Consider the following 22,096-nt stretch of genomic DNA (forward strand, 5'->3'; position numbering starts at 1 on the left):
ATGTTGTGCATCATAACTGTATACAGTTATGATGCACAACATCACTGCTCAACACCCATGACTACATGAGTATGACTGGAACATCATATTGATCAATCGGCATCCAAGGCAAAAATGCTTTACTTTATGCTGGATAATTATTATTTTTTTAGTTTATATGCATCTTTTGGAGAAGTAGAAGTAGTTAGATGATAAAAATCACTGTAATAAACAAAACTTTTATTGTGTTATTTTGTAAAACATTTGTCGATTTTTCCTTCTCATAGGAATTATTTTTTTTTTTGAATGTTTTTAGAGCGAGAAAAGACCAAAATAAGATTGCAGGGAGAAATTGGTCACAGACAAGAAATACTTTAATTAAATATTATGTAAAATGAACAACTTTGTACAACAAAATGTAGAAATGTGGCCATAAAACAACTCAAATAAAACCATACATGAGCCAGAAAAAAAAAAAGGCATTGGTTCTTACAGAGCTCATGTTTAGTGAAATCTTCCGAGTATGGGGACGTAATTAGACTTCAAGACAAAACCAGATTGCAGAAATGATGAAATCCACAAATGCACTTCACGTAACCTTGGGTTTTTTCTTACTTTCAGGGTGACCTCAACGGCTCCTCCACTTGGCCGGGCTTTGTTGAGCCATCACAAAGCAAATACATTGTACATTCATCATTTCTTTCCTTCTACAGCTGCCTTTGCTTCCTGCAGCTAAAGGAAACTTGTGTGCCGATTGCCAAGAGGAAACATCCGCTTTTGGTTTGAAACAGAAAGAGTAGCACACTGCTGAACATTACAACATTTACAAAGCCTGAAGTGCAAAGAAAAAGAGCTCGAAAACAAAGCCTCGCATTATATATATATATAAAAAAAGATCAAATCTCTGCGCATCATTTGCGGATTTTGGCACGACTCGGAAAATCAATATTATTGAAAGAGAAAAGTGTAAGAAGGTGATATGATTTCGGCTATGCTACGGTGTCATGGGTTACTTACAAAATGACATTTACAATATAGAACATCTTCATCTTTGTTATCCATACATATGATACAAAAACTAACTTTTCATTTGTTTTCATTCAGTTTTACTTGAGGGAATAGGGTAAAATTAATGTTAAAAAAGACAAACTGACAAAATAGTCCAAAAAGATGAGGGGTCACAATAATTATTTTTTATTTTAGTAAAAAATGTTTGTGCTTTTTACACCATTGATCTGAATGGAATAATGAGATTCACTGTGGTGAACGTTTGTCATTAAAACAGCAGAAAGGTTCCTCTCAGGAGATTCACTGGAAAGCCTTTGACAGAGCTTTTTTTCTGACATATTTTAATAAACATTAGTAACTGATGTATATTTCCATTGCAGATATTGTTTTTCTTTCATTGTTTTTTTTTTCCTTCTTGATCCCTGTAAACATGGTTGAGTTATGTGGCAAAGTCATGGTGGCAGGTAAAAATGACTTTTTACATTCTACAAAAACAAAATTTACAACCACAATTGGATTTCCCCCTCCCCTGGGGCGGCTTGACATGCACTTTATCTACTAATATTATTACAGCCAGGTGACACAAACAATTTATTTGACTATACAACAAACAGTTTCCTTTCAAAAAAGTACTTTTTTTAGATAACTTAAAAATTAATATAAAAATAAACAATGGATTTGACTGCTCCTCGAAATAGCAAATAAACAAACAAACGAACAAAAATGGACGGAAGATCTGATGCCATTAAAACAAATTCTGATTTACAAATGAAATGTGTAGACGATACAAAACATCGAATGTAGGCGATGATTCTTGGCTAAACCTTCATCGTAATTTCGGCCGTGGAAAACAATACACGTGAGATTAAAGAAAACGATGGAAAGCAATATACAAAATTTCAAAGATAAATACAATATTTATAATTGATATGTTACAAAAAATTCCCTTAGTGACCACAAGTGTTTGTGTGAAAGTGTTGCAATGTATAAGACAATTTTACTCCTAACTGTAGGAATAAAACTCTGTACTAAATATTTAAGTGAATCTGGAAAATTCAAGACAAGTGTATAAATATTTAGCTACAACTTTGGCAAAATCACAAAAGTCTACAATTGTATAACCACATACAAAACACATTAGGGAGTAAGGAGCTAGAGGTATAAGGACAACTTTCTGGTACAAGAAACAGACTTCACAGTAGCCTAAGAATGCAATAGTATACAGTGCTAGCAAAAAGTTGAAAAACATTGCAGATCACACTCGCTTTACAGGAAGCTTTAGCAGTGGAAATATTTTCTTTCTTTTTTTTGTTCTTTTTTTGTCTTTTTTAACCAACAGATAGTAGCGCTTCGTCTCTGTTAGTGTGCTTGTTGAAGGCAAGAAAAGAATTTTTGCAATATCAAAGTTACAACTTCTACCTACAATAAGTTACAAAGTTCATTGAACGATTAGATCTCCTCTCGCTCCGTTCGTTCTTCCTTGCCTTTCTTTTTGATTTATAAATCATATATCTTATATTATTTCCAGTTTATTGGCTCTGTATATATTGGCCCCCTTTTTATTACCACAATCAAAAAAAATGGCAAAACAATAAACAAAAAATAACAATAATAAAAAAGGAAAATGAATTCACATTATGAAGATGTGCAGCGGCAGCACATCGGTGAAAGAGAAACATTCTTACACGTTTTTTTTTTTTATCAGTGTTTTCATCAAATGGCATATCCACAATGTTTCTTCCCACACATAGCAAGAACTAGACATAGCCAAGATTAAACCAGAAATGTTTATACAAAATAGGTACGTTTTGTTCTTTTTTTCCCCCCTTCAAGATCGTGAAAATATGACAAGAGATCCAGTCAATAAAATGAAATTGTTCATTTGCATGTCAATTTCGAATAAACTCTTTGAAACAAAGTGTCTTTTTCCTCTGAATAACAGAATTAGCTGCTGATTAACTTCATGACGAATGACGACTTCGAGGAGGATCCTCCGTATAACGTACTACGCTTCGTCCCCCGGCGAGGAGACGGCTGCTTTACAAGGGACGGGAGTGCAATTTACATGGGTGGGACCACCAGTCCGGACATGGCTGAAAGAGAAAGAGAAACAGTTTTAGCACGGGAGGTCCCAAGACAAAAAAGAACACAGCAGTAAGTATGTCACTCGCATTTCACAAAATACTCGACTCGAAAGGCGCTGGGGATGTTTGTAAAATGGAGGCTGTTGCTGTCGGGGACCGACGGGGGAGGGTTAGGAGTGATTGAGTGAAATGTGCTTCACCAACAAGACGTGCTGGAATGACTTCACTTTTAGAAAGAGGAGCTTTCTGACATTTTGAGGAGAAAGCATCCTGGCTCCCACATGTGTGATATTTCTCTTAGCGTTTTGTTAATGGCAAACAGTGGGCCAGACTCCCAGGAGAGGGTCCCTGCTGACAGCCGAGAAACAACACGGTCACTTCTGCTAACGTCACGTAGACCCACGGTCTCCCCTCCTCAGTCGGCAACCAGACACCCCTTGGCTTTGCCCAAATTGAAATCTTCGCTCGCTCCCTCCTGCCATTACCGGAGCCGAGTGGATGCTGGAAAACCATTTGCATTCTTCTGTCAGCCCGTATCCCCCCCACCCCTATCTCTCCTTATCGTGACATCTAAAGAAAGCCGGACTAGGTCGTCGAACGCCCACCTCTCGGCCCGAAGATTGATGTACTCGCTCGCTCCGCTCATTTCCGCAATTAGGTGTCTAGTGAAGTGCCAGGGGAGGGAAAACAGGAAAAAAGCTCTTTTGCCGCTTTCAACTTATTTGTAGAGTCATGCTTGGAGTGCTTTTAAGTTTGCCAAGGCATCTAATGTTGTGGCATTCCTCATTAATTTCTGCAAACCACATATTAATAAGTAGATGCATGTAGCGGCATGAACTTTAATTTCTCAGTTCATTAGGTCTAACATTATTAATCTCGCTTGCACACGCTATGGCTAAAACATGTTTTCAAAGCAAACAACTGGGCCTTGACGGAGAGCAAATACGAGCGCACTAAACAGCCAGAGTAAGTCTTTAATTTGCCGAACGACGCAGCCCTGCCGAGAATAACGCGTGCTCTTTCCCTCTCACTCTTTCTTCTTATAATCACATTCAACCTGGGTTCTAATCGGTTCTTCTGTTGTTAAGTTCCTCTTCGGCAATGTTAGTCCACGTCGGGTGAGCGAGCACGGCGAGACGTTAACATGTCTGCCCTACTATTGTAGGATACATGAATTTTTAACTGACTACAGTATTCTGAGGGCCAGGGGGCAGCGTGTACAGCTAAGGTAAATAGAATATGAAGAGAATATTACATATGTTCAGCTCAGCTTGAATGCAAAAGAGGCCGGTGAATAATGGAGCAGGAGCATCCATTTTATTTGCGCAAGATGTTTCCCGAATTATAGCGATCCCAGCCAGTCGAGTACGAAATCTCCCGAGACACTTAACTTTGCTTAATCATTAATGAAAGATAAATAAATCAATAAACACACCCACACATGCACATGCATTCTACATGCCCGCATGCATAATGCGTTCTTGCACTTATTCGACCACTCATCCGTCCATCCATCCGCCCATCCAAACGCGACTGCATAATTGATGCGGGCGGGAGGCCATGTTCGTTAAGCGGCGGATGGCGGATGGGTGGCGTCTCTGGATACCAGAGTGCAATGATGCGACCCAACAGGTGAGGCAACTGCGGGGCGAACTAAAAGCAGGGATTCGGCTCTCACCTTGAAGTCCATTGCCATTTGCACTGGTGCAAGAAGGAGGTGGAGATGCTTGGGGCCTGACAACTGGAGCAAAGGCGCTTTTTTGTTTCACTGCAGAGATGACATTGGCAGGTGAGAATGAGAAAATGCCGTGTGTACTGCTACAGTTTGAAGAGAGGCTGACCGAAGAGGCTGCCATGGTAGGGCTCGACGGAACTACTGCAACAAAGCAGACATAGTCACCACTCAGAGAGAGTTCACTTCTTACAGACGAAGAGTCAGAGAGCCGGGCCTCGCCTCTTTTTCAAATCATATTCATGGAATGAAAACAAATCAGGGAGAAATGGTTATGAGGATATGGGGGGGAAATTTGGGTTGCGGGTCTTTTTGGGGGGGGGGGGGGACTAAAACAAACGAGCAAATCAGGTAAATGGAGTTGGAATGGGAAATGAGATGTCCTGCCTTGGCCACTTTCTGGATAATAGGCGTTCTTATCGACTCTGACTGGGTCATTTTGCCGAAAACATTTTTGTTTTTTTTGTTTTTTTTTATGTATTTTTACACATTTTTGTTTTTTTTTTACATTTTTTTTTAGAGTGCTGTTTGGTGGCCTCCTTTATAATTGAAATTTGTTTTGCTTTGATTGGTCGGATTTGCTAAATGTCTCGGTTGTTCAGCCTCCAGAGTCACCCCTCCTTTTATCCAGTAGCACACATTCCCAAAAGATAACAAAAAAAAACAACAAACAACCAACAGAACCACAACAAAGGAGTGTCAAAAGAAAGGGGAAGCATAGGTGGGGACACAGAGAGCGGGGGGCTCGTCATTACCTTGATACTTACTGCCGTAGGGAGAATTCGCAGAGGAGCCGTTCAAGAAGCCCGGTGAACTGGGCACACCGAGGTTGGGCATTCCCGTGTTGCCGTAGCCGTTCATGCTGTTGCTGACGGTGTTGTAGTTGGACTGCTGCGGGGTGCTGCTGGGCACGTAACCGCGAGGCGACACGCTGCTCGTGTTGCGACTGTAGCCCACTGCGGACGGAGAGACATTGGTTAAAAAGTGCCACTATATGTGGTATGTACATGAAACTTTTTCAGGTAGATGCCATCACCAAAGTTGTTAATGCTAATTATATATGCTATTTATAAGCCTAATGTGTTAACCGTTCCGTTCCACACAGCTGTGCGTTAAATTCACCTCCATGTATGTAAGGAGGATATTCAGCATTCTAGCGTGTATTCCAGTGTGATTTTTCCCTGTCCTGACCTGAGAGAAGGCAACAATGGAACAGGTGTAAACCTATTATCAGTACACTGGCTAAATGCAGTGTGTGAGATAGCGCTGAGTGTTCTGGCAGGCTGGCAGCGGAGAGATGGGGACAGGGTCACGCACCTCCTGGGATCTATGCTATACACAGCCAGGAAAGATAAAGCTGCAACCGGCCTGTGCCATGATTCATGCAGCTAGCAGCTCGCTAATGTTCGCTAATCGTTGCAAGCATTTTTCTAGATACGTATATAACTCATTTTGATACTCGCAGATGAATAACTAAAGTGGTTAGCAAGTTTTCTAGCCTGGCTATGCTGGTTAGGCTATCTGTTTTGATAGTTTTAAGGGTTTTTTGGCACTTGTCAGTCAACGATGATCAGCTAACTGACCAGCTAAACACCATTAGGCTAACTTAACCACCTTAGGCTGGTTTAAGCTTTCTCCTTAGGGGTCGTTGCAGTCTACATTCTGATCATCATTTGTTGCCACATACCTTGTGAGGTCTCTGAGACGTTGACAGCGAGCTGACTGCCGAAAGAGTTGACCCCCATCATTCCGCCATGAGAGGCCGTGTTGGCGAGGGACGGGATCTGGTTGTGGTTACGTGGGACGCTATACAGAGCCTCTGCGATATCTGCGGCCCTCTTTAGAATGATCTCCTACCACACAGAAACAGAGTAGAGAGTTGTCAGGATGTTCTCAGAAGAATTTAGGGCCAGAGAATCTGAAATCATTGGGCTTCATTCATGAAACAAAAGTCAATTTATGTGTAAAAATGGATCAATTATCGAAAAAAAGGTACTCTGAATCTCTCTCTCACACACACATTTCCATGTTTAATGGGACTTTTCAAAGACATAATGATTTTTATACTGATTTAAAACTGTATATTCTATCCCCTAAACCTACCCATTACTGAAAACGTTCTTAATTGTTACATTTTTTACATTACTTAGTATGATTTATAAGCTGTTTTCCTCATGGGGACAAAAATAACGTAGAGTATACCTGAACCACACACATTATATATATATATACACACACACATATAAATATGTATTTTCTATCTGTAGGTAAACAGAAATGACACCACGTTTGCATCTGTTTTGCAGTAGTTGGATTGCAATGTCTTCACCTCTGTGCTACTCGACTGGGGGAAAATAATGTAATGGATCATTTCTTCTGAATATGTATTAGACCTATCATGCATAGCTGGACCTCTCTGTAGAATAAATTCCAGAAGTGCACCTTTTAGGGCCAAGTTCAAGGTTATCCTCCCATTTAAATAAGCCTGTATAGAGCTGTGTGCATGTGTTTTGAGTGATTAACTCGTCACTTTGCACCAAGAGCCGCAGCCATGAATTAAATTGCAAAAAAGCAGAAGTAGTAGAAGATTTCACAGAGCTACAGTACAAAGGCCCCCAGCAAGCTTTGAAACATACAGGAATGTAGCAAAAGGAGACAAATGCTGATTTAATTACAGCCACCGTGCAAAGGAAGAGAAAAGGTGCTTCATTAGCATGAGTTTGTACCTGGTTGTTGTGTGGCATCCCGTACAGTGCTTCCACAAGGTCAGCGGCTCTCTTTAGCAACACCTCCTGCAATATACACACAGAATGCAACATAATCAGTCATAAAGACATACAAACACCATCAGCCAGTATGAACTATAAGCGTGCATGTTGGTCTGGGTACACTTTCAAAGCCCTTTATCTCTGGTTGGGAAAAATACACAAGCTGACGAGTGTAAATAAAGCGTTTTTTAATTATTTATTATCAAATGCATTCTTTTATTTCTCAGTCACATTTCATTTGACTTATTTAGACTAGTGAAGTGGTGTGTAACCTAAGCTAAATGAGTCAATATAAGGACTTGCTTTTCAACGAAGTGGCCTTGTGGGTATTAAACAAACAAACACTAGCTCGCCGCACCGAGTCAAACACAGACGCTGCGTTCGGCTGCTAATTCCACGCACTTTAGCTCAGAAGAACAATGAGTCATTTTCCATATCTTAATTAAACTGGCAGAGTCCTCAAAGACAACATCTCACCCCTAATTCATGTCCTAAATTTGCAGAAGAGTTCAATGCCCATTCCTCTTTCTTCAGGACAATAAAGTGAATTAGCTCGGGTTAATCTAGTTCTTTCATAATGACATTAGGAATTTTTTCAATTAACCCTCTTTCTCTGGCTGTTGTAAAGGACTTCATAAACGACTTCCTCTCCAAAGCGGGCTGAGAGGCTGTGCCCTGGGACACGGACGGCGGGAACTCTCGCTTATCCCCGTCTGCAAGCTTTCCTCCCACTTATAACACAACAAGGATTAACCTTCCGCTTATTTTTCCCTTCAAAAATCACACCTAAGCTGCCAACAAGCGTGTCTTTAATACGTTTTGCATTGGCTGCCGGCTTGTTTTCTTCCAACGGGTACACAAGAGCTGCTTTTTAGGGAAATTATACTATATTGTTGTTTCATTTTAGCATGTCTTGAATGTGCTGACTTGTCGATTCGCACTTTGAGTGTAACCACATTCACGGCATTGTCCTTGCGAGTGCGTAGCGCGGAGCGCCTTCATCATGGCTCGATGGCTGTTTCATTCCCATGCACAAGCGCCATGTTGGATCGGTATTTATCAAGATTAATCACAGGCCCATGTGTTTTATAGAGACGCACTCCAAACCTGAGCCTAAGCGGATGACTGCTTCTTCAAATGGGCATTTACCTCAGAAATTGGGGGCTCCGTTTCATGTCGCAAGCATCTAGTTTGCATACAAATAAAGAATTACACTTGTCATTCAGCAGGTAGTGTCAATGAAAGACCCAGCTGTCCTAGTCCAGCTCTCGTCTCTCTCTAAGCAAGATTAAGTGTTTTTCTGAGCCGCTAATAATTACTCATCATCTCAGTCATCATATCACAAGACGTCTTACATGCCTCCCAATTTCACCCGACGATTATCGCAATTAACGCAGCCGAAACCTCACCCCGGCAGACACATACTTGAACTTCTTGTCCATATGGTGGCCGAAAGGAGGAAGAGACGCAAGGAGAGTTTAAGAAAACGTCACGTCTTCTCAGCTCTAATCTGTCATTTGCCACGAGGTACGTTTGCTAATGAACCAGATTTAGCGGCGTGCGTTGAAGTGGGAGTCTATATGCATCGGAAGCATTGGCCAATCGCTGGAGGAGGCTGTGAATGAGTTTGTTTTGTTCCAGCATGCCCCTCTCATCCTCGCGGCCTCACGCTGAGAATATGATTAGCGGTGAGCGGTGTTCGAAAAGCATTTCCATGTAAATTTCAGTGCGGCGGCGTTAAGTGTAATTGACTCCCCTTCCTTTTCTGCATCGACACAAGACTCCAGGTTAGACTGAGAACTATTTAAGCCCGAAACGATCCCAGGGCTTGTTTCGTGACAAATGCGAAGGCTTATTATTACAAGAGCTCATTGTTCCGCCGGTGGACGAGAATCGTTTAAATGGAAAACTTGTTATTATCATTCTTGAGTATCGTGAGTGGTATATATCACCACTGTTAAAGAAGCCAAGTGAGGTGAGGGGCTGGAGGTGCTAATGTCATTATAAAAGTGTAAAGCAATTATTCTGTTAGTTCTTGCCTGAGGTGATGAATACATTGAGAAGTGCAGGGCCAATACGTGTAGCTACCTCGCAAAGCCGAGAGAGAGAAGATGAATTTTAATGCATGGGTAATTGCTCAACATGAATGCATTTCTAATAATTTTTCTTGTATATTAGATTGAACGGAAAGCGGAATAGATTGGTGTTTGCGAGCTGAAACAGGACGCGAAGGCTAATGGAACTGATGAACGCGAGAATACTGCAGACAGGTTACCACTGTATGACTATCGCATTAAAGATTTTTTGATGGCACGTAAGTGAACGTATAGGGCCTGATCAGATTTTCATTCCAGTGTTTGTCTCAGTTTTATATCGAGACAAATGGATGACACTGATTTCAAACAAGGACTTAAAAGAAAGAGGATTGGAAGGTCCCTTTAGCAATCTCCTGCCTCATCACATGAGTGACTTCACATATTGCTTTTTACTTTTTACTCTCTCTCTCTCGCCACCTTCATATATAAATGTGTTCAATGAACACCCCTCCTCTTGTATTGAGCAGCAAATTTTGAATCGATCAAAAATTATGGAGGTAAACTGCAATTATATAGTATGAATATGTTAGTGATTACTTTAAAACAGTAAAAGAATTGAAAAATATTTTGTACCTAAATAATATTATATACTTTGTGTTCATATTTCTTAGTTGCATTATTAAAGTGATCATGTCCAAAGCAATACATGCATGCCATATTGGCTTTCTGTCCTGCTACGATCCCCCATCAGAGCTTGTGCATTGTAGATCCCTGACTGAAAAGAAGGAAGGAAAAGGAAAAGGAAAAAAAAACAATCCAGGAATCGATATCAGGGGCGTATTATCAACTCTACAGCTGAGTCGAGCGGCGAGCACAAGTGTGATGGCTTTACCTTATTGCTAACACACTGTGTACATCCCTCCCCCCGAAACCTCTTATTACAGCGTTCTGTCTCCCGCCCGTAACATCTAATGCAGCCGCTCCTCCCAGACGCTCTGCCTCTTATTGAGAATATGTGTAAGGGTCAATTGCTGCTTTGCGTGGCGCTGGCTGTGACCCTCGAACGCGATAGAGGTGCAGACGGCTGCGGTAACTATGATGAATCACTTGGCACTTTCATTTACATGCTGCTGAACTCACATTTGGGTCCATTAGAAGCCAAAATCAAATATTTATGTTGTTTATTGGAACTGCTCTTGTGTGATGGCCCTGTGCTGAGGGTTTACCTGAATTTGAGATGAGTGAGATCGAATGCACTTGAGAGAAAAAAAGACATTTCCATCACATTTTTTGTTATTGATGTATTTTTCTTATTTTATTTTATTTTAATTAAATATGTGTATGTGTATATATATATATATATATATTTTTTTTTTTTTTTCAGCTCTAGAAATGCTCAAGCAGGGTGGCTTTTAGTTTTTTGTTGTTGTTTTTTCTTTGATAATGGATAGTTTAAACATTTACTGGAATGAGATTTCCTGTCCAGATATTGGCCTCCGCAGAGACAGAGAGCCAAGTGTAATTGAAACACATCATGTGGCGCGGGACAGAGTCTTACGGATTCTTAGTTTGGTGCATGTCCGCGGGACGCTGGCGCAGAGACCGCGTCGTTCCAGAGCTGTTCAGCGGAAGTTAATGATAGCGGCTGCTCCCATGCTGGGCTTTAATAGATATTTGTATGATATCTGTTATTAGGCCTCCGTGGTGGTCAGCACCCACGAACAGAGTACAAAATAATCTCTTAACATATTATTAAGAAAAGCCCTCGGCGCCGCACCACTCTCAGATGGGAAATTAGCACGTTTTCTATTAGCCGGGCACAAGTCATAGATCCTATCAAAGCTAAATGAGCAAAAAAAAATGGATGAATCAAAGAATAGGAAATAGAAAAGGTCCAACTGACACGCTTTGTCTTTCATGTCACACATCAAAACAACAGAACTCTGATACGTGTCGACCACATGGGAACCGCAGGCAAACTGCGTGGTTTGTGGAATTTAAGTGGGGGAAAAAATAAATAAATGAAGCTAAAAAGCCCAGAGAGAGAGGGCTTGCCCATATTAACGCGCACAAAACTCATTTATTAACCTGCTAAGACAAGGACTTTTAACGGAAAGCTCTGTAAACAAAAGATTAAACTGGATCTAGCTTTGGAAAATGAAAGGAAAACAAGACCAAAATAATCACCCATCTGAAAAAGGCCTCTGCTTAGATTACAATCGCCACTGCCTACTGGGGTGGAAAAAGACTTAATTGAACCATTTCGACGTGCCGAAAGTTTGCGCGATTCCAGCGGAATCCAAACACGCCGGATTGCATAGTGATGACTTGCCAAAAGCGATTGCATGCGCTTGCTCATCTACAGCCAGTGAATTGTTTCCCATTTTGACATTTCTATGATAAATAGCTCTTTCACACACATACACACACACACAGAATCACTGACCTTGGGCAACCTCTCCGGATCACCTGGATGTCTGGGAATGACCTTCTGCAGTCTCTGGAAGCCGTAGTCAATAGTTGGTTCGTTCAAAGCTAAACCGCAAAACAAGAAACGCCATCCGTTAGCATCCTGCGCAGGCAAAACAAATTATCAGATTTGCGTTTTCATATGCACCATCATAAATGTTATTACATTCGCTCTTGAGAACATATGCACCCATCATGCATTTTATTCCAGATAGGTTTGAGCATTTGAATAAAAGGTAATAACGTGGTGTGCAATATTCTGCCATGCCACATAGAGCCACATCTATCACCTCTACTATTTGGAAGAACAAGGCCTATAATTGATCAGATAAATTTAAAGGAGTTAGCGGGTACATTATGAATGAAACAGGAACACTAATACAAACACACACACACCACTCGATTGCGACTGTCAACCCTGTGAAGTCTGTATCAGTCCTACTTCCTAAAGCACCCGCTGGATTTATGGCAATGGGCGATGATGACATATGTCTGGCTATTGCACCCTTTCAGATTTATCCCTCTTTTCTCGCAATCTCTCCGCCATAGTGCGCTAAAGCAAAGCAGGCAGGAGGAACACTTCATCTTATAGAGCTTTAATAATCTGTGAATGGTTGACTACAAACTGATGTAGGGCGCTATCATTTCACAGCTGTGCTGGGGCTGGCCTCATGAAATTGCTGGCCACAAATAGTAATTAATCTTTTCTTTCACACACACACACACATGCCGCACAAACACACGTCCCCTCCCTCTCAAATTGGAATTTTGAGTATGAAGTGCTCCGGTTATAAATCAGACATAGCTACTCTGTATACAAGTGCATGAATCATAATCTCAACTTCCTGCTACCGCATGCATTGTGTTTAACAAGCTTTAGAAGAGTGCATGGAGGTCTATTATGGTCATACTAGACTATAGGCATGTGAAATTATTTTCAACATATATGGGCAGCAGGAAATGATGTCACTCTCAAGGGAGTAAATATAATATTTTTACATTTTCTGAATGTAATTGCCCATGCAAAACACATCGCTCCAATACTAAGACAAGCAGCAGGTTTTTAAAGTCGCCATTAAATGAAAATCTACTTAGAAATGCATGTTGTTGTTTTTTTATGTTTTGACCTCGTAATGTTTTTTCATAATGCCAAAACTGGACCTTTCAGTGAAAACACCTTATTTTTTATTTTTCGAGAATCCGTTACACTTGGATGTACGTCACAATATAGAAAGAAAAGATCTGTCGCTACTTCTGTTTCATTGCAACTTTAAGTGCATTGCTATGCAGATGCGAGAGTGCTTATGAAAGATGCTCTAAAAATCTAGTGCCTAAATATGATTTATGTGACTGATTTCAAACAGGTTTCCTGAACGCTATCTGCTATTGGCCAGACGTACTGATAGCTTTGGTCGAGCCTATAAAAATGAACATATAAAATGACATATATCAACTTTAAGAAGGAAGATATCAGAGAGAGGGAGCAGAAAAAAAGCCAGTAGAACATCAGCGCAAAAATATTATCAGACATGAATGTAGATGTCGTTGTCAGTGATGATTCCGTATGAATCAATGCGCTTTTTCTTTTGAGAGATCAAGTCTGTCTGTTTCCCTTACTCAGCACGCTATTTGCTGCTGAACTCTGCTCTGATGGAAACGGGGAGAAGCGCGAGAAAGAACTAAAGCAGAGAATGAGAGATGACAGCCGGAGAGGAGAAGATGAGCATATTAGACAGGAAACTTCCTGGAAATAATTGGGTGACTTTATGATGAAGTGCTACAATTACATCTAAGTGTAGTAGGGGACGGCAATCCAATCAATCCAATCTGATCAATATCAAGACGCCGGTTGTGTTTTGGCGCACACGTATGCGTGTCATCGTGTGACAGCGGTGATGCTATTTGACATGCCATCTTGCATGGCTGAAGACAAAGTGGCGTGCAGGAATCCGAAGTAAGATGTCGGCTTGTTAATAAAGCATCGATCGGGCGTATTGATTTTACATGACATGGCTTTCGCAAGGATGTAGCTCTCTCACACACACCTTCACCTCCCCCTTTCCTCGTTCCTAGACGGACGCCATCCGACTCCTCCAGACAGGAGGGCAGATGTAAATGTTTGTATTATAGCACTTCATTATGCCTGAATTTGCCCATATGAGGGAATCCATCATTTGGGCTGGGGTCTGGGACTACACAAATGGATCATGGACTTTGACACTGGCCCTTCAGGATGTGTATTTGCCCTGGGACATATAATAAAAGCAGCACTCGGTGACATTAAATATGGCCCAAAAGCGGGCAGATTTACAGCCGCACTTTCACACAGCGCAGCCCCGAGCAGCAACATGTTGTTCTGTGCTCTGACATTGAGGCTTTGCTGATGAAGGAATGTGTGCGTTTGATAAATGTATCGGAACAGTGGGCGCTAAACGCTCTTCAGTTATTGATCTGATGCTAATGCAGTAAAAGAGGTCAGTGAGACCTTCATTAGCGCAAGACAGTCCCTCACCTCAGAGATCCTCCATCTCAAACACGCCAGGAATTATTAACTACAGCCGTGTGAAAATCACAGGGGGAGGAATTTTCAATAAAAAAAAGAAAGAAATGGTGATTTCTAGCAGAATAGCGCAACATATCTACAAAAAAAAACTGATATTAGCAATAAACAAATAGAATTACAGTTTCTTACACAATACAATAACATAATTGTACATAACAACAATACAGGGTTTTATGGGTGTTTTTAGATTTACTGATCCAGGTAATTCTGGTCTCTAGATATGGCTCAGGTCCCTCCTTCAATATAAATATATTGGATTTACATTTAAGTGTCTTAAGAAACACCTCTAATAACTCTATTACACATGATATTTTAGTGGAAACTATGGTTACCATGATACAACTTTTATAAAGGGAGGACTTTTGTGATTACAAACACATCAAATTGGTAAAAATAACAGAGAAATGAATAGAAGGAGAAACAGATGTGGTTTTGGTGTGTGTGGGGGGTATCAGTGCTACTGGGCCAGCTGGGAAATATGGAGAACAGATTGCGCAATAACAGTTTAAATCCAGACAGACTCCTGCAAGCATCTTGCTTTCTCCTTCACTGCTGTTGTTGAACTATTAAACGTTCACAACGTACACACTCTCTATCTGTTTCTCTTTCAGCCCAGGCCTGGGGCTAAGCCCCTCCCACTGGCCTTTGAGCCGGCCCCTCAGCCCCAGGCTCGGCCAATCAATAGCACTTTCCTGTTTTAGAGCTGGGTAATTATGAGGTGGGGAGAGTAGGTGACCTTTCACCTGTTCCGCATTACCTTGCTGATATTAAGATAAATTGCCCGATTTTGGGTAAACATATGCTGCAATTCAGGCTGTCAGCGCTGGTTTGCTCAGGGATAATTTGTATTGATCTCTCCGTTTCTTCCCAATTCTGCTTACTGACCTCACGGATAATGAGAGAGAGAGAGAGTGTATGTGTGTAAGTGCTGTATATTGCCGTACTCACCACTGCTTTTCACTACATGTGTGTGTGAGTATCTGGAAGCCTGGCGTATGTCAGTGGCAGAGTGTTTTGCTTACGTCTTCATTTGTCATCCATTTTCTGTTTGTTTGTTCTATCCATCCGGAATGGAGAGAGGGGGGCTGAACGCCGTTTAGCACTCAAGCATAACTGAGCACGTTAAATCAAATCAGGCTCACGTCTCGTACGGGACCGTTATGAATTATGGAGCCGACCGTATAAAAGGGAAATGTGCTTGCTAATGAGCTAGCATGCTTTTCGGGCCGAACGAGAGCGGAGTGAATGAACAGAAGGGTTTGCGTTTGATGGATGACAAATCTAAAGCTCCTTGGGCTGGTCATCATGTTTAGTTGTTTTTTTCACCCCTCATTTGTAAAAGAGAATGTTAAGCACAATCTGCCAGGGATTTAACATAAAACAGCCTCTGATTTTACATCCAGAGAGTCTGTGTGTGTGTGTCTACATGTATGTGTGTGCGCGTCTCCATATATTTCAAGATTGAGTGTTTTGACCTTGTTCTCGCAGACTGTATATATTGTCATTCTTCAAAGCTGACACGCTAGAGTGCGGCAGATACTAAACTGTGACACGTTTTTATTTAGCAATAAGAGAAGCGTCCCATAGTAACATCACAGGGAAGTGACACGATCGCAATCAATCACAATAAAGCGCAGCTGCGCGGATTCGCAAAGTTACGAGACGGAGAAAACTTACTTGATGCACTAAATATACTATGTAAAAACTGTATAGGTCATTTTCTGTAGAAAAAAATGGTACAATTCTGAATCGGTAAAGGATATTCAATTGACATTTCTCACTGGTCTGAACTCAGGGCTGGAGAAACAGCAGAAAACTGTAGAGAAGCAAAAAAAATGGATTAGAATAGACAGTTTCTTAGGGTGTGTAAAAAAAGATTTGTTTTGAAGACTTTGGCCTAAAGCATTCTGGGTAAGTGTTATTCCACTATGGCCATAAAATGAAAATTAATTTGTTAAATATAATGAAATGCATAAATGATAATATATATTCTCTGGAAATGCCCCATATGTTGTTTGATAAGATGTTTATTGGTAATTCAAACTGGAAAATGACATATAAAACAACAGTTATGAATTGTAATCTATTTGAACACCCTTAAATTCTACATTCAATTCTATTCAAATTTTTTTCATTTGGTTAAAAAAAAAACTGCTTGCATTCCAGACGTCCATTACATCCCATGATGATGATAAGTGTGTATCTTTGGCTCTGATAATGAATGGCTTTCTGGCTGTTGCTCTCTATTACTTTGTCTAATTATCCTTAACTGCTGCGAGCTTATCTCCGCCCCACCTCCACCATCAAGAACCACTTTTTCACTTTTTTTTTTTTTTAACTTCTACAAACACAAATCAGAAAGGGGAAACACAGGAGATTTTAAAGCGGAGAGAGATTTGGAGTAGTGCAGCCCATCTCTGGATTCTTAAGGGAACAGGGAATGCCTGACTGTCGTCAACATGCTCTGCGAGAACAAAAACGTGGAAAGGAAAGCTACAGTCCACAGCTAAGCTACAGAGACATACAAGGAAGGGGAAAAAAGGAAAAGCATCAAAGGGCAAAAAGAGTTTCTGAGTGTAATGCAGCATAATACAAACAGGAAAACATTCATTTGTTCCAGCGCAGCTGCTGGATTTCACTCTAAATGAGGTCAATTTTCATTCCAATTATGATCATCTTCCTGTAACTGCCTGACCAAGATGTAGTAATAATTCAGTAACTCTACCAAAAACAGAGCACCTTCATAATTAGAATTTATTTGACCTAAAATATAATCTGAGAGAAGAACTAAGGACTTTTTTTTTGCTGTTAACAAAAGAGACATGCAAGCAGCTGCCATGCCCAAGGCCGTAACCAGGGTTTGAAAATTAGTGAGGTCCGGGGTGTTGTGTAAAGAATTTTGCTATAATAATGGTTTGGCCATTGGACCCACATTTCCCAATGGACATTAAGCTGTGACCCTTTTTTTTAATGGAATTTGGCATATATATATATATATATATACAGGGGTTAAATTTGGATTTAATTATGTGTGGGGTAGTCTCTCACTAGGGGGGTCCGAGGGTTTGCCCCCCCGGGATTTTTTTTGTGAAAAATAAACCAAAATGGCACTTTCTGTTTTGTGCAAAGAAAAAGTAGGTCTAGCAAGTGCAACGCAATCTCACGACCAATTCGTCCGAATTTGACGAGTGATTAAAAGATGGCTAATTCGTACGAATTCGTACGACCTCATTCGTACGAATTTGTACGATTTGTCTAAACCCACGTGATGGGTAGGTTTAGGGGCGGGGTCAGGGTCATTCGTACGAATTCATACGAATTGGGCAACTCGTCAAATATGTACGTTTTAGCAAAAATCGTACTAATTCGTACGAGTGAGGTTGTACGAACTGTTACGAATTAGCCATCTTTTAATCACTCGTCAAATTCGGACGAAATTCACACAGATCAAACACAAATATGCTGACTGAATAGATTGCTAGTTGAGAAACACTGCTTTAATTAATGTTTTTATGATGGCTTTGTGAAAGGTTAACTAAACAGCATGAGCCGTCTTCCAGCTGGCCAGTAAGTTATTTGGCAAATTTCATTCTGTAGGCTAACATACAGATCTGTTTTATGCTATTGTTTTTGATAGTGTTATACATTTCTTACAGATAATCGATTGTCATTGCGTTTGTCTTACCGAATGTGGTAGCTTTATGCAATTACAGTTTGTCTATAAGCTTCTTTTTTTTTAAATGTATTAATGCCGACAGTTAAATGTTGCCAGATATTGCTACGAAAAACAAGCAAAACAAAATAATAATAATAATCCGAAATAAGTTCAAAGCTTGTGTTTTGGAAATAAGGTTAATATATCACTAAACCTTCCACATTAATAACTTCCTAAAGTGTCACATTAAATCAGAAAAACAGGTGACTACTGCCACCTTTCTATTAGGTGGATCTGGCAACACGGAGGCTGCACCCGCGTTCACAACGCGCTCTCAAGCCCCGTTCAGTTCACTGCGCCAGCTTCTCGCAGCAACATGAATTGCAAACACTCATATGAGGTGGTTTAAACACTGCTAATTAATCATTCAGAGAGCTTGACATTTTATTTTTGAATGTAAAAAAAATGACCGAGGTCCGGACCTCGGTGACCTCATAGCTGGCTACGGCCATGCTCACAACAGAAACCTTTCTCTTGTAATATGTAAAAAAACCATGCATAGATGTTTATACACATATAAACACACACACAGTGTTGTTACATGTTATATATATATTGCTTTTTAAAATGTTTGACATTTTTGGTCACTACAACTTTTGACTAGCAGTGTATAAAAGCTTTATTAGAAAAAAAAGACTAATGTTAGTCGACTACAAAGCGGACTAGGTGATAAACCAAATGAAAAGCGATTTTTGGGATTAAAGTGGAAAAGAACGAGGCATAGACAACTAAAAGGGGAGAAATTAGCTGATGGCTGACTAGTTTTCTACTATTACAATGCTTTGAATTTCAAGCCTGATTTGAGCAAGAAAAAGAGCAATATAGGGAAGAAGAGGTGTGGGGGTTTCAGAGAACAGAGAGAGCTGGAGCTCTTCGACATGGCGCTAACTTCTTCGTTTTATTGCCAGCTGTCTCCGAGGAAGCTATTTCATCTCCGAGAAATTCAGATACTCCGGAAATTAAAATTTCAAAGATCTGCGGCGTGAAAAAAAAAAAAAAAGAGTGTGGGAGAAAAAAAATCAATGGTGGCAGATCAATGCTCATAGAAATTTCATGAACTTTGAACCGATACAGGCATGATGATGAGAAAGAGAGAGAGAGAGAGAGAGAGAGAGAGAGAGAGAGAGAGAGAGAGGGGGCCGCTCGAGCCACCGATAAAGTGTCGACAGGACAAGAGAAGCCCACTTTCACGATCTAGGCCCTTCATATTTTATTTCCCTGACAGAAATTACATTTCAAGTCTATTTCTGTAACAAGGAAGGTTAAAAAAGACCTCCACCCCTTCCATTTCTCTTTTCTTCCTCCTTTTGTCAGCATTTTCAATCCATGTGACTCACCTCCGGCGGGTCTGACTCAAGCGGCTCGCCGATATCAAATCGAATTGGGTTCCGCCGATCGCAGACGCAAACGAATATTGTAAAATGAAGATCGATACATGGATGAAGTTGGAGGGGGGAAAATCGATGGCCGCTAAATTATTGCTGCATTTCGTCCTCATTCGAGATGAGTTGTGTTTTCCTCTGCCGGTCAATACTTTGTGGCTTCTCTCATTAATCTATAAATAAATTTGGCGATGAATGTGGCGCACGGGTTGGACCCGGGTCAGAGGGCTGCACACGGGAAGATGTTTGGGAACGAGAGAGCGCCCCATCCATCAGAGGAGTGCTGGCCACTGGAGCATGACTAATTTCTCTGACTTAGTGAGGACAAACCTATTTAAAGCTGCCAGAGGTAAAAAAAAATAAAAAATGGACCGAGCCAAAATAGCAACCAGCAGGGCCAATTATACCCAAATCACTCCAGTGCAACTCTCTTTAAGGAGAGAAGGTTCATTCGACCCTTCCAGCACATGCAGAGGTTGACTAAATCTTTTTTGGACCTCTGCTTATTATAGAGTTGTAGCTTGTCACAATATTGCGTTAAAATATCACCACAATCCCCAATGGTGTGACATTGCTCACAATAATGGCACGCTCCTCTCTGAAGTAATAATATTTCTCAAACAACTGTCTGAGAAGAAAAATTCTCATCTGCTGGGAAGGACTCAGTTCTTGGTTCTAGTTATTAGTGAGCAGTTCCCCAGTACACTTGTATCATTAGAGAAGAGCACAAAAGAGAGTCGCCAAGCGTTTTTCTCCATTCGTTTTCTCTGAAGACATTTCCATTAAAAAAATGTCAAATTTTGATTGAAAAAAATATTACATTTAAAATATATAATCTTGGATTAGTGTGTTCTAAACTGTGCGTCATAATAACATTAATTAGCTCCTTTTAATTCATGAGTGTGAATACTGATTTTAAAAGATTTTCTCATTTTCTTCTTTTGATTCAGAACCTCAAAATTTGAATCCGAATCTTCAAAATGTGAATCTGAATAACAGACTCTGAAAGTCGTTAATTCATCGTGATTGTACAGTGGTAACATAAACTTAAACTTGAAGGATTTTAAACTCTTCAAAGCTTTCATATGAGGATGTCAAGTCAACTTTGTTTTCTAACTGAAAAGAAAACTTTGTCCAAAAATAATTTGAATTCAATAATTGAACTGGATTTTATTCAATTCTAAATGGCACACATCTCTGCGGCTAAATGTAAATCTTACAAAACAATATAGAGAAAAGGAATGGATTTCCTCTATTTAGAACTCGTTTATGCTCTCTTTTGAGTGTGAAAGACAGTTTTGTTGTACTTGATGTTGTGAACATGATGGAGTCGGAGAGGAAAACGACTCCTGGACTGCGTTCAAACACCTCTGTTTACATTTCCTCCCTGCTACTGATTACTTCTGGTAGTTCTGAGTGTGTTTGCATATGTGTGTGTGTGCGGTCCTATCAGATGCAGCCCGTGCTCAGCGAGGCCAAAGGCAGTGGGTGGGGACGAGTGTCTGATGGACAGATAGCCCAGTGCAAACGGCTGGCTGATAATTCGCTGATATGCCGTTTCATGTGCCAGCGTTTAGATTTGTTTACCATCTTTCCTGTTTCCAACCGCCCCCTCCCAATCTGCTTACAGAGACCCCACTAGAAGATCGTCCTCTCCCACAGTAATGGACTTCCTCGAGAAGTGGACGAGAGCGGAACTACAGAAGGGAGGTGAAAGGGAAAAAAATCCACTCTTTACAATTTGAAACACTTGCGTCAGAGGTTAATTGCCTCTAAATGTCAGTAATTAGTCTAATGAAGACCAGCGCTTGGATCCAGTGTGCCCGCGTGCCAGGATCGAGATGGGCCGAGTGAGTGAAGGGGCGAGATGACCCCTTTGTCCTTTTGTGCTATGATAAATGACCGTCTCCTCCTCTGTGCGTTTTGTCAGTTTCAGCGCAGTTGAGTCGATACCTTCACCTTGACAAGGAAACTTTGTGATTTATCAGGGCCGCCGGCCAATCAACAGGCCGGGAGTTTGGAGCCCTTGGAGAGCCCGAGAGCACGCTGTGGTCAAAGTCTCGGGGAGCCGAACGGGGCGACGTTGTCATCGGCGTGATAGACAAATGAGTCTCGTTAGAAGTGGCCAAAAAACGAGGGGAGGGGTCCCGAGATGGAGGGGAAAAAGTGAGAAATAGGAAGCAGAAAAAGCGCTTGACTCGTACTAATAACAGAAAGAGTCCAGATCGGTCACGGCGGGTTAAAAGACGAAGCACCCTGTCACGCCGCGGGTTTTGAAATTAGCAAATAATGTTCCCGAGTTCTGATAAATGTCTGACGGGCCTCCCTCGCAAATCATTTTTTAACATTTTGATGCATGT

General features: G+C 40.9%; 1 protein-coding gene across 15 annotated transcripts in view; it reads right to left on the reverse strand.

Moving 5' to 3' along the window:
* Positions 1-335: 335 nt before the first annotated feature.
* Positions 336-22,096, reverse strand: part of ebf3a (EBF transcription factor 3a) — a 95,189-nt gene continuing 73,428 nt past the window's right edge. For 4 of the 15 annotated variants that reach the window (XM_056258090.1, XM_056258089.1, XM_056258088.1 and 1 more), the window contains exons 11-16: positions 12,054-12,142; positions 7,530-7,595; positions 6,491-6,656; positions 5,571-5,759; positions 4,750-4,839; positions 336-3,080 (exon numbers count right to left, since the gene is read on the reverse strand). In XM_056258090.1, the coding sequence (XP_056114065.1) occupies positions 3,049-3,080; positions 4,750-4,839; positions 5,571-5,759; positions 6,491-6,656; positions 7,530-7,595; positions 12,054-12,142 (632 nt within the window). In that variant the 3' untranslated portion in view covers positions 336-3,048. Of the gene's footprint in view, positions 3,081-4,749; positions 4,948-5,558; positions 5,760-6,490; positions 6,657-7,529; positions 7,596-12,053; positions 12,143-22,096 lie in introns of all 15 variants that reach the window. The other 11 variants (XM_056258085.1, XM_056258084.1, XM_056258080.1 and 8 more) reach the window with 5 other exon arrangements.

This window comes from Rhinichthys klamathensis, unplaced genomic scaffold (genome assembly GCF_029890125.1).
Source record: "Rhinichthys klamathensis goyatoka isolate OS25496 unplaced genomic scaffold, OSU_Roscu_1.1 h1tg000148l_1, whole genome shotgun sequence".
Taxonomy (NCBI): domain Eukaryota; kingdom Metazoa; phylum Chordata; class Actinopteri; order Cypriniformes; family Leuciscidae; genus Rhinichthys; species Rhinichthys klamathensis.